The 13,542-nt window shown below is 38.6% G+C and overlaps 1 protein-coding gene across 4 annotated transcripts; it reads right to left on the bottom strand.

Annotated features, from left to right (window-relative positions):
- Positions 1–444: 444 nt before the first annotated feature.
- NUSAP1 (nucleolar and spindle associated protein 1) lies at positions 445–13,365 on the bottom strand. Of its 4 annotated transcripts, none has more exons than XM_066188066.1 (12): positions 13,141–13,365; positions 11,891–11,956; positions 10,621–10,809; positions 9,423–9,597; positions 7,714–7,800; positions 6,960–7,060; positions 6,165–6,224; positions 5,784–5,971; positions 3,620–3,792; positions 2,520–2,630; positions 1,867–1,978; positions 497–1,399 (listed from the first exon to the last, which is right to left on the bottom strand). In XM_066188066.1, exons 1-12 carry the CDS (start codon positions 13,324–13,326, stop codon positions 1,312–1,314), a joined length of 1,536 nt encoding a protein of 511 aa, XP_066044163.1. In that variant the 5' UTR covers positions 13,327–13,365; the 3' UTR covers positions 497–1,311. The 4 variants fall into 4 exon arrangements, with proteins under 4 accessions (XP_066044165.1, XP_066044163.1, XP_066044166.1 ...); XM_066188069.1 differs by having other exon boundaries at positions 13,136–13,363; XM_066188070.1 differs by lacking the exon at positions 13,141–13,365 and adding an exon at positions 12,617–12,662.
- Between the last annotated feature and the right edge of the window lie 177 nt (positions 13,366–13,542).

Genomic DNA, 13,542 nt, shown 5'->3' with positions numbered 1-13,542 from the left:
AGGGCAGAGCAGATCCCACTTTTGCTGTGTGCAGTCAGCCTATCTCAGTTGTGTTGTAAGAATTCACAGCCTCAACTGGTGGCACAGAACCTTAACACCCTCCCTTTTTCAGAGAAATCCAGTTTAATAAATTTAAGTAATCAAAGCACCGAGCTCCTCCACAGTGACCTTGTTTAAGGATACTTTAGAAATATTAAATGTACCTGTATTTTATATGGAAGAGACCACAATGAAGCAAGCTGAAACAGGATCTTGTGCTATCATTTTCCTTTTGCACAGAATTCAACAGCTTAATTGTAGAAGAAGGATGAGGGTTATTGTTTCTAAAGATACCAGAGCAAACATCCTATGTGGAGTGGGAGGCAGGTGAGTTGGTGAGGAAAACTTTGTACAGGAAAACACAGCAGTAAATACAAGTGTGAACAAAAAAAGTGCTACAGTGAGGAAGCGGTTACATGTAGTGTATTAAATGATAAGGCCAGTGATAAACAGGACATATACAAAATATTTCCCCCATTAAATTTATTTTTAAAAAATGCTTTTACAGATGAGATTACAACTGCTAAATTACTTTTCTAGTTCTATCCCTAACAAATCCAGACAACTTTTCTATGTATTTTTTTAATGTCAAAATAACAACGGCTTTTAAAACCAAGCTATTGCATGTGCCTCAACACTATTATAACCTCTTCTAAGCATCTTAGAGATGAAAAGCGAGAGTTTTTTTAGAAGGTTAGGTTTACAATTATGGCCTGCATTAGTTTTCCAGAGAGTTTGCATATTTTTTCTTCTCTTTGAAATACTACTTCATAAGGATGCAATTAGAAATGCTGAATAATTGCTGTAACTTAGAGAATTTAAGGATTGATCTGGAGAACAGGGCAAGCAGGTACTTCCAGCTCTGGTCATTTTGAACACTGCAACATTTTGAAGCTTGCTATCCAAAGTCTGCATTCTAGCACGCAACAAGTGTGTCCTGATGCACAAGTCTACCCTAAGTTGCAAGGAGGCTTCTTGAGCATCTTTCTTCCACTTATATTTTCTTCTTTAACATCTTTTAGTCAAGTAAGTTAGTTAAATGAAAATACTATGAAGCAACAAGAGAGTTCTAAGCCCCTGAAAGTTTAGAAGTCTCATCTCAGTGGAGAAATTGATCACAGAAACATTATGCTCAAGGCACATTACAAGGTCTCATTAATTGCTTTGTGGATTCCACTAGCTAATAGCAACCTGAACCATACACAGACAGCACAAGCCTTTACATGAGAGGAACAATATTTACAGTGATGTCTTGGATCCTTCTTATTTGCCCTAACATGCAGGTAGGCCTCTACGTTTTCCAAGAGTGTGAGCCTTTTTCTTTTTTCTGTCTTGCTCAAGTGTCTCACGCCTTTCTTCCCTGGAGGGGAACAAAAGAGACCATGTCACGTTTTATTAGAGGTAGAGACACAAGCAGCCAAAGGAATCTGAAGCTGACCACAGCTTAACACAGGTTTAATCAGTGTGCTGCCTTTGCCATAGGTAGAGATAACAGTACCATTATGGACTGAACCCAAACATTCAGGCAAATACTTCTCTCAGACATACAGGTCTAACACTCAAGAGGTAACAGCTTGTCAATATTGACAGCTTCCAAGACGAAGGTAAATCTCCAGACTCTGGAACTGTTACCTTTCATAGAAAAAAAAGTAACAAATTCAGAAGAGCCTTTTTTGTTGGCCTTCCTGAAACTGAACAGTCATTGGAAGGAAAAATGGCTTTAATACAAAAGTATTCTTTCCCAACTACATTTAAATCCTAATCAGAAGAAATGAATCATATTATTTTAAGTAACACTATGCATAAAAAGACAAGTGGTGTACTAACCTTGTCTGGAGATGTGGCTGTTTGTAATCTTTCTTATGTGAACAAATACTGCTACCACCAGACTTACTGAGAACAGCATTTTCTTTAAATTCTCCCCATGGTTTTAGTCGTCCTACAAATTAGGGGAGAAAAAGAGAGACTAGATTAATAGTTAGGTAATTGTGTGCTTAACTTCTTATCATGAATTTATCCTAGCTAGTCTGTTTCTTGCTGGTTGTCTTGAAGATGAAATGCCTCTTTAGGCTGTACTATCAGTTTCACCAGCCCATTCCCTACAAGTAGTTCTTCTGTAAGCAGTAACAGGTGACTGTATTTAGAAGTGACACTCACCATGTAAAGTTCAGCTTCTCAAGAGAGATTAAAAAAACCCATTCTGTAAGGAATATTTCATATTTCTTGTACATACATCTATTCAGTGGAATACAAGTATATTTATTCTTGTACTTATGTATTTTTGGTCATAAAATCTTAATCTTCAGTAGGGAGGCTCTTAAAGCCTATATTATGAAGAAATTTAACATCAGACTATGTAGGAAATGAGAGAGAAAGGAAAAGGGACAGGAAAAGAGACTTTGCCCTTGCTGTTTGGTATCAAAGCACCCCTGTAGGAGCAGCGGGGTGTGACCAACACAGAGTGCACAGGGTCACAGTACCTTTGTGTGGCTGATACCGAAGTGGCCGAGAGAGACTTGCTTTGAGATCAAATGTCTTCTTTCCACTTGTGGGTTCTGCAGGTTGAGCTCCAAACTTGAAGGGGGTAAGAACTACAAAAGGCATCAAGATATCATAATTAGTGTTGCAAGAGCATCAATGTACACAGAAAGTTGGAAAGTGCCTGTGAAGACCACACTACAGTTACCAAGAGCAAAGAGCCATTAAATGCCCCTGCTACTACCTCTAAAGATAGAATTGCACAAACACAGCTCACTTGAAATAGGGAGGGCAAGAGCTGTAGAGTACTTGGCCCTTTAGCTATGATTATACTATGGAAGAGCACATAGAATTCCATGTTTTTCTCTAGTTCTTCAGGGCAAATTGTGTTTCTTCTATGCCTATTTGGAACCAAGTGGTTTTTCACATTAAACAAAGAAGCATTCTTTGGGAACAGGCCAGCTTCAGATCAACTTTGCTTGCCCCTTAAAAACATCAGTATTACTATGCAGCAAACCAGGAAGCTCTGGGTTCTTGACCTGTGCAAACATCCCTGTGATACTAAGGGTGTCAATGGCTGGATAGCACAGCTGTGCTGCTGCAGAGATTGTTAGTAATTAGAAGACTTCTGATTTTTCTTAATTTTACTTCTTGAGTTGTGAGGGTGCTGAGGCTGATAACAGGCTGTCCTAAAGCACAGCTAGAATTCTGATGCATGCTAAGCCCACAAGGAGAATGAGACCTCTGAGAAGGTGTCAGGAATTCCTCTCTGTGCAGACAGGGTGTCCCTGTATCTGCTACATGAATCTTTTGCTGTGTAGTCCCTAAAAGTCTGTAAGATTTTCTATCCTCTTTTCTGTAAGTAGCTGGGTACTATATGTTTAAGTCATGGCACCTAAACATTTTAGTCAAACCACTGGAAAACAGTGGAAAAAAAATGAAATAAAGAAACTACTGCAGGTTCTGAAGAGCCAGTCATAAATTAGAGAATGAAATTTAAACCTGGGTCTACATGACATTTGATTGTTAAAAACTTGTATTGTAATTCAGTAAGATAAAAGTCTTTATCTGAAAGAGCCAAATAATACACCATCCACTTTACCTTTTGATGCAGACAGTTCAGTATTTCTTGCATTTCCCTTACTGTTCTTCTGACTTATTGGTTTGCAGCTCTTTTGAGTGTCAGGTGTGCAGATCTCCATGTATGGAGACATTCTAGATGGAGTCTTGGTAAGAGAGCGTTTGTGCTCATTATCTTTTGTGGCTTCTGAGAACCTGAAAGGTTTTAGAAATATGAAGACAAATTTAGTCACCTACAAGGAATGTAAGCAACATGCCAGAATTTAGGAGGTTCTGCATTCTACTTTTAATACAGGTAGAAAGATTTATTGTGTGAAAGATGTTCACAACACATGAAAATTGTACTAAAATACCTTGCTGGTATAATGCTTCAAGTTTCAAGCCACTGTCAATAGCAGAAAGTAATATTAGAAACTACAAGGAACTGACTTTCTTGTTATTTTGAAAAGCAAATATATTTGCATGCATTAAGCTAGAGATTTATTCACCAACACCAATGATTTACTTTAGATCTGGATTCTGTAGTAAAGCATTGCATATTTCGTTAGTTTTAAAATTCAAATTAGGAAAAACTGAAAGACAACTAAGAGAATGCTAGACCTCAAAGACCTACAAGAGGAAGAAGCTGAGAGTTTTGAAACACATAAGTTACCTGCATACCAAGACACACACATTCCTTATGTATATGTGTATATACACATTTTTAATAAATACCTATGATTATTTATATACGTGTACATGCATAAAATTCAAGATCTTGCAAAAAGGTACAAGCATGCAAGATTTAGAAAGGGAGTAAATGTTAAAGAAAGCTGGTTTTGTGGGCAAGCAAGTTTATGATGAAGTACAGCTTGCAAGGTCCACCACAGTGCAACTTTGGATGAATGGAATTTCAGAAGCAAATTCTGAAAGTAATGTTTTGGTTGATGTATTGCTAGGAATCAGGGCTGCAGTGAAGAGATCCAAGCTCATCCAAGAGGACACTAGAGGCAGTGGTTTTTTACATTTTTTACCTATTGAAATCAAAAACGAGGACATTTAAAGTATAAACAAAGCCACTAAGTTTGTAAACTTGATTTTGACCTTTGAACAGCAGAAGACCTGCATTCCGAAGTCATATAATTATATATAATCAGACACCAATATGAGAAGCTGCATTATCTGACTTAAAAACAGCAATCCCACACGCACTTTAGGTCAGGGACAAAAAAAAAGCCCCAGCAGCCATGATCTTGGCATGCAAAAGTTGAAAAGTGAAGGTCATCAGAGAAAGTAACACAACCAAGGCCTGTGAACAACAGTGTATTGTTAGCAAAGGGAGAATGTCTAATCAGAACTTCAGTCACCGTGGGAAGTTGAGGAAACTGATTAAAGTCAACATTAGTATAATAATTAGAAATCAACAAAGAAATAGTAGAAATAAAGGACATTTACCAATAGGATACCGTAAGGGCTGTCCTTTCAATTCCTTCTTTTAAAGTGTTTCTTGATCAAGACTTTAGGAAAATTATTAGGAAGCGAATAAAACATACTGATAACAGAAGTTCATGAAGTATTAACACTAATAGAGAATTAGATTACCGTGGTGTTCTAAAAGGAAATGAGATGAGGTATAATAGCACTGAGTACTAGTTCATTCATTTAGCAATTCCTCATCACTTCTGGTGTCAGCTTAGTTTCCCATCTGCTAGAAAGGGTCTGCGTATAGTAGTCAATCACAAGAGGGCCCCTGCTGTGACACTGAAGGGGAGGGGAAGTAGAGGACAAAAGGAAGAAAGTACCTAAAAACCATTGCAAGACTCACCAGGAATACTGAAGAGAGTTCTGATTAAAAAAAATTACATATAAATTAATTCAGATAAACAGAAACTATTAGGTTGCCTGGCAAAATAGAAAATGTTACAGAAGAAAGATAATTAGCTTGATTTTGCGTCATTTTGCTTTACCAAAATGAAAGCCAGGATTTGAGATTCTTCTAACAGAGGTTAAAATGAAGAATGAAGACAGTAATATTACAGTGAGGCTTAAGCCACCCACAAAGCCAGGCTGAAAGTTAATAATCAGAATTAGTTTTGCATTGTACATGTTTGGAAGAGAAATAATGTAGTAAAATCTCAGTAAACATTGATTATTTCACGTGTATCTTATCAAATGGCTTGCTGGTAGCTTTGGTTTGTTCTTTTTACCTGACATTCATTTTGGATGTTGAAAGCACAGAAGGATGAAATGAAGATTTCTGGGATAAAATACTCCGACTAGCAGCATTCAGAGAATTGCGTGGTGAGCGCCGGACGTTACTGGGAGTGCAGGTGTTGGAGAATCTGCCTCTTTCTGGGTTTGGGCTGAATAAAAATCGTTTGCCACTGGCTTGTTTCTAGGGAAAACCAAATTCTGAGTTACCAGACTGCTGAAAATCTGTCTATAAAACAGCCAAGAGGAAGGGAAAACACACAGTGAATCAGAAGCATGTGGCCTCTTCAGTTTTCTCCCTTTTTTTCCCCCTCTTCAAAAGCATATTTTAAATGTAAGTATTTTTATTATTATTAAATTGACCTGACAACACATACCTTAGAATATGGAGTGTCTTTATCTGATGCTCTTAAGGAATTTGATTTTCTGGTCAGCACCTGCCAATAGTAATTTGTCTGAAGTATACATTGATACAATATATGTCATTTAAAAAAATCTACGTAACGTTAAGGAGTTTCATTCATTGCTACTGTTTGATATGGACCTGCCAGTGCTAGAGTAACTGACCTGAATGATTCTATGGCCATTGACATATTCATTTATACATTCTTTGATACATTACTGTCCCTTTTTTAGGCTCTACTGCACTTTGTGAGAGATCTGTTAGCAGCTTTCACCCATGTGAGGGTGAAATACAAGAACTGAGAACAACACATATTGCATGTATTTTTAAGGAGAACCATATACAGCCATGGGATGATAATTCAGGCACAAAAGAGAAACTTAATATTAAAATCCTGCTCTTTGAAAAATAATCTAACCCCTTGGTTAAACTTTGCAGCAATTCAAGCAGTTGTGAAAAAAGTTCCAGATCTTTCACAAAAGTAATTGTGACAATTATTTTTACTCAAAAACGACGTTAGTTGTTGATTTCTACAGCTATACACTGTTAACATGCAAAAACTTGTTTAGTTCTATAAGTTATACACAAATAGCTGCATATAACTAATTATGTAGGACTACAGTTAAATTTCATCGGTTATAACATTCCACTGCATGTTCACATGACCAGCTACTTACTGATCTAAAGAGACCTGGTAAGACTTTTACAGAAAGGCCCTGGAAATAAATGAATATGCCAACAATGGGTATCTTCCTGTGTTCTTTCTTACCTTGACTGCACTGCAATTTTCATTCAGTTTTTTTTTCCTCTCAATGTAGTCAGCAATAGATTCCATTTTCTTGAATTGAGCCTCGTGCAACTTTTTAAAGTCTAAAAAATTCCAAATATAAGAAGATTCACAGATCAGATATGGTTCCAAGGAAGTTTAGTACTTAACAGGAGGATTTTGTGACACCTAAAGGCTGTAGACACAGTTGACCATACAGGACCAAAATAATCTATTTCACCAGCTACAGAGCCTGTTATCTCATAATCTGGAGGATCATAGAGGCATGGTTTGGGTTGGAAGGGGCCTTTAAAGATCATCTAACCCAACCCCCAAATTCTGCAGTGAAAGAAAACAATAAATGCCTCTACATTTGAGATGATTTAACACATTTTAAGAAGTGATGAGCATGATGCTAATGTATCATAGTACAGCACAACCATAGTATTTATAAAGTGAAAACTAAACAAGCAGGAGTAATAGCATATATGGGTTCCTGTTCTTTGAAAATCATTAATGCAAGCACTGTACTGAAAAATCACCAAAATGTTCAATAAACCAGTTTTTTAACATACATGCCAGTCACTTACTACTGCGAATTTACAAGCTGGACTATATACCTTGAAATGTAACATTTGGGAAATTTTTTTGTTTGCTTGCTTTTTAAAGAGGATATTCTTTTACTTGAGCAGGGGAAAAACTAAGTCAAGTCTCCCTTCATAACACATTTCTTTCTAAAGATGGTAGGTTATCTTACTTGGTGTGGTAGCTGTTCCTGTTCTTGCAGACCTAGATGCACGGCCCTCACGTAAAGGGATCTTCCCTCCTGCAGGATGAGCATTACCTGGTACAATAAGATTAGACAAAATCATTACAACTCCTGGAAGGTGATTTAAAGTAATCACAGTGGTTTTGAATATTGTTCCAATGTTTGTTTCAAAACACGCTTTGTCATCTCAGAGTGGGTTTAGGTTTCGAGAAATAAAACCAGCTGGAATAGGTATGTTCTAAGTCTCTCAAAAGTTTTAATTGTTTTGTCAGTAATAATATATCTTGACAAACCACAAGCCCAGCATGAATCCTAAACTCCTATTAGGTTAGTATCTTATGATAGTAAAATATTTTTCAGGGAAAGTTTACAAGAACTGTGTTTGTGGTAAACAAAAACTTTAAATTCACAGGCCTTGATCTATGTTTTTTTAATGTTGATACTAAAGAAGAAATACCTTTTGAGCAACCTTTTTGTCACTGCCTTATTAACATACAGAATCCAAGTTATTTTTGTCATCTCTGCTCTCAGGTATAGTAATAAGCTCATGTTCACATTTTAACAATAAATTTTCTTAAGGAAAAAAATCAGGTAAAGACTTTATGTAAAGTTCAGGATTTGCATATTAACAGGAAACATTTGCATTTCTGATCATTCCCATCCCCTCAAAAGTAAACTTAGATGACCTCAATATATTGAAAAAATCCTTATTGGAAACACATACTGGCATGCAGTTGCCAAAAATAATTGTTGAAAAATCAATTTGTCAATATTAAATGTAGACACTTGTGACTGAAGCTATAGGAAGAGATGAGCACTGTATGGTCAGGATGAATGCTGCCTCAACCCAAGCACCCCCCACATACCCTATTGCTTTTGTTTTTAAAGCCAACCTTCGTAGAAAAACCCACATTTCTGAGTTAGTTCAAAAATATTGGTGGTCTCCCATAATATTGTCCTTGTAAATTCTATGGAACAACAAGAATATCCATAATAAACTTACAGACTACATACACTGAGCCTAACAGAGCAAATGCAGGTGTGTATCTTACTTGACAGACCCCCAATATCAAGAAATTATCAGATTGGGTGGACAAACCCATTTCTTCTTGTCAGCTGAATACACAAAGCAGCGGGGGATAAATTAATTCATATTTTCAGTGGCATCATGTTTGAAAGACTAAAAACGCCACCAGATGAAAAAGTGATCCAGTGGAATACATTCAGATACTCTTGGATAGTTCAAACAAATGATAAAGGATTCTGAGCTCTTTTCTGCTAATTTTACTCCTGGAAAGGAAAAGATAAAGCTGTTCACCAGAAAAAGATAAATGAAGCATAAGGAAACAAGTCCTCCCTTTCTTGCCACCTCTTAGAAGCCAAATAACACCTCAAGGGTCTCCAAAAGACACTGAACCTTTTGGAAATGGGAAACTCAAATACATTCAGGTATCTGAGAACTCCTTCACTTAAAAAAGAGAGAGAGAGAGAGTTCTGAAGTCAAAACCAGCAAAATTCCTACAAAGAATTTGTGTTACAATACAGTAAACAAGTAACAAAAACTCAAACCAGACAAATATTCTTCGGGTACTGATCAACAGACATGTCACAAAAATCTTTGGAGACACAATAAAATTATCTTTTGGTTATTCCAAGTAGCACAAATTAAAGTTACTTTTATTCAATTTTCTACTTACATTGTTCTCCCCTGCCTTTAGTAGAAGTCTTCCCTGTTTGTTTCTTCTGTCCAGTACCCATCCCTGGATTCTCAATAGCTCTCTCTTCAGTTATTTGGTTTTTGTTTTGTAATGTCTTCTGTTCCTTTTTGTGCTCACCCTGAGGCACTTCATTTTCTTTCATTTCAGAATGCACCTGCAATTTCAACATACTTTGTTTAACCAGTTTGTTCCAACAGGACATAAAGAAAGGCTGCTGTTCTGAGAACAGTGAGTCAGTGGAACAGATTGCCCAGAGAGGTGCACAGCCGTCATCCTGAAGGGTTTTCAGTATCAGATTGGATGAAGCCTAAAGAACTGTGCTCTAACCTCACAGCTGAGTCTGCCTTGATTGGGAGACTGAACAAGAGATTTTTCTGAAGTCCAAAGTGAATTAACCTGTGAAATCTTACCCTGTCACTTCACAAACTTAGATATACCATAAAGCTTTGACCGGCATAGCTCTCACATTTTAGTATAAAATTGTCTTTATTGATAAAAGTTAATTATTTGCAAGTAAAAATAAATTCACTGGGGATGTTACTTTGCACTGTTGTATTTTGTTTACTGTACAATTCTCTAACATTAAAAAACTAACACTTCCTCATTTTCTCATTTCCTTCTTCTACCTCAGTAAAAGTCTTTCAGACAGTTCTTAGTTTACCTATTCCTTGTAACTCAAGAAAAAAAAATCTACCTCCATCTCACCTTGAAACTTTCTTTCCCTCAGTCACACAACTATCACAATAAAAAAAATTATGAGGTCTAGGCAATTGTGCAATTTCTGATGTTTTTTCTGCATCAAAAAAGCAAGAACAGCCTTATTTTAGATAAATTCTGAAACTAGCCTTAGATTCAGAATACTACAATGAATTAGTGAAAACAGTCCTACATTCAGATAAAGTGTTTGGAATTGTATATTGCCATTGCTTCAAGAAAACAAATTCTTCTAACTAGCAACGTCTGTTTATTATGGCACAGTGCATAGGTAGACAAACCTCAGTGCTACAAAAGACCAGAATACTTGCATATGAATTTTTATACGTCTATACACACACAAACACACATATATAAACATATACCATCTATAGATGGTGGTTGAAAAGAAATCAAGTGTGCTTAAATTATGCTCAGAGGAAGGGAGGACAATCAGCACACAAAAGCATGCAATACAAATCACCTGATTCTCATCAGAAAGCACTGGGTTTTCTTCACCAGTGTTAGTTTCCTCATGGGAGCTCCTCTTTTTTCTGGTTTTCTTATCTTTACCACGTCTTTTTGTAATGAAACACACTGAATCAGACATAATTTCCTCCTGATTGATCAGTTCATCTGATTTAATGGAAGCAGATGCACTCTTTACAGGACCCTGTAGCAGAAAAATACTATAATTGGAAGATACCTGACACAAATATAAATTAAATACTCCAGAGAGAGATATTCAATTTTATTATTGAAAAAAGTATTATACACAGAGGATAAACAGTAGTATGTCATGTAGCAGCATAGTAATCAAGAAACTGGCACTATCTAGCACTATCCCCTAAGCATCAAAGCTTATTGTTTGGAGACTTTAAATGCAATTCCTATGATTGGTTTCTCATATTTCATTTCAATAATATTATAAAAGCCTAATATTTTATATTTGAAACCTAACTTGCATGATGCCATGACCCTCCCACATTTGTACACCTATGGAATACTCTTCACCAGTAAAAACAGGGCTCCATTCCTGCTCGTGAAAATTTTAAAAAAGCTGACAAGGTTTACACCAGTTCTTCAAACCTTTAAAGAAGATTTTTAAGGTACGCACTTAAAGGGAGATTTACTTTAAAAAAAGCAGAGAACAAAATACTTCAATCAAAAACTTCAAAAACATTGCCCCATTCACTTCAATCAAAATTTCAAAAATATTTTGAATTTTCAAAAATTCAAAAGAAGCTAAGAAAACAATACATTAAGAGGCAAATAAAGGAAGTAGCACAACTGTATTACTTTCGTTATGGTGGAAATAAATTGTAGTAGATGCAAAACACTTTCCAATTAGTATCTAGTCCCCTTCATTTAGGTATGCAACATAAAATATTTTTATACTTGGTACAGAATAGTATCTGGAGCCAAACAAGCAGGAATTAAGATTTTTTCAATGGAAATTAAATGTTATTGTTCACAGAGAATAGTTTTGTACTGATGCTGAAAAAGACATTGTTCATTTCAGCAGCTGAAAGGAAATCAGCTTTCAGTCGTAGAGGCTACTTCAAAACTAACATCAGCATATCTATTTCTGTCAGTACATAAGTACTTTAAGCTAAGGGCAGTAAGAAGAAAAAGGTATTTCTATTACAGTTCCCATTGTTGTCAAAAACACGCTTCAGCACATGCCCCACTCTATGGGTTACAAATTAAGGTTTACATTTCTTAAAAGTAACAGCTGATTTATTATCTCTTACCATATTTTCACTTTCTTCTTTTGTCCCTTCAAAGTGATGCTTCAATGATTCCAACAATTTGTCTGCCTGAAGAGAAATCAAAACAACACATGAACCAAACAGTCCATTAAGTCTCCATTGAGAACTGCATGAGCCCAACCCACATCCTATAAACTGATCCAACACACAAGCAGAGCATTTCCTCAATCCAACAAAACAAGGCCTAGGATGTTATTCAAGTCAGTAAATTAGAGAAAGTGCCTAGGGCCGCAGACAAATATGCAGCATATTCTCCACAGAGGCACAAAGGCAAATTTTACTAACTAGGTTTCTCCTGCTCTGTCTGTTTTCCAGGAGGTTCATTTTTCGAGGAATGAAACAAACCGTTTTAGGCCCCACAGTGCAGCTGGACTTGAATTAAAACTACATCAAATTTCTGCAAATACATCTGTCTTGTCCATGCTACATGCATCCCTCGCATACATTCAGCAGGAATAGCAATACAATAACAATGAAAACACGCCATTGATAATTAAGGTTATGAAAGACTCTTAAACACCTAAGTGGAAAGGTCAACATATAAACAACCAAAATACCCCAAAACTAACATTCCCAGAACAACCCTTAGTCCTGCGAGATCAGGGAGCTGCCTTGTCCACCCAAGCCGTGGATTTCTTTTAAGGCTTTATGACTTCTGCCGTTGCTGGCAGCGCCTGCCAGGAGGGCCAGGCCGCGTGTCTCACGCACCTGCAGCTCCAGGGGCGTCCTTAAACCTCTCGCCCCTTACCCGACACCGCCAAACGCGCCCGCTCCTCCCTTAAGCTACTGTGTTGTCACTGCTCCTCCCACTCCGAGTCGTAAAAAAAAAAAAAAAAAAAAAAAAACAAAAAAAAAACCCAAGCTAAACAAACAACGACGACTACCCCCACTAGCGGCAAACAGCGCGGGGACACCGGCGTGGGGGAACAGCCGAGCCATCAGCAGGGGAGAGGAGGGGCAGCCCCCTCTTCTCAATGCCCGGAGGACACCGGAGCCCCGCTCTCCCCCTCCCGGAGTGACTGCCCACATCCCGGAGGGCAGCAGAGCCCGCGGGGCGCCCCAGCGCGGAGCCACAGCCGCACCGCGCGGGCGGTGCCGCTGCCAGCGCCGCTTCAGGAGAGGGTAGCCCCGGGAGGCTGGGGACGCCTTCCCTCGGCTCACGGCCGGGTACGGGGCCCCCCAGAACCCGGAGCTTCGTGGGCAACGCTCCCTCGCAGCCGCCCCCACCTCACCCGAAGGTTGGCCCTCAGCCCGGCGGACTTAGCGATGCGTTGGAGCTCGGCGTATTTCAGCGCCTCCAGGTCCTGCAGTGAAACGAGCGCCATGACAGCGGCTCTGACCGACCGATCGACGGACCGACCAACCGACACCGCTCGCGCCGCCCCAGCCGTTCGAATTGGCCCGCCGCGCCAGCCCATTGGCTGGGCCAGAGAAGGGGGCGTACCCCAAAGGGGTCGGGCGCGAGAACCGCCAATGGCGGCGCCGTCCCCCGCGCGTGCTTATTTTCAAGAGCGATGAGGCGGTCCCGGCACAGAAAAGCGCGCGCTGTGACGAGGATTGACGGGCCCACTGACCAATGCCAGCGTAGATCTGCGAACAGCTCTCCAATCGCGAGGTTCAGAGGGCGGGCCCCG

The sequence above is a fragment of the Chamaea fasciata genome, unplaced genomic scaffold (genome assembly GCF_029207755.1).
Source record: "Chamaea fasciata isolate MVZ Bird 193981 ecotype frontalis unplaced genomic scaffold, bChaFas1.0.hap1 SCAF_7, whole genome shotgun sequence".
NCBI lineage: Eukaryota > Metazoa > Chordata > Aves > Passeriformes > Sylviidae > Chamaea > Chamaea fasciata.
The sequence above is the reverse complement of the archived record's forward strand: the minus strand, read 5'-3'. Positions and strand labels throughout refer to the sequence as shown.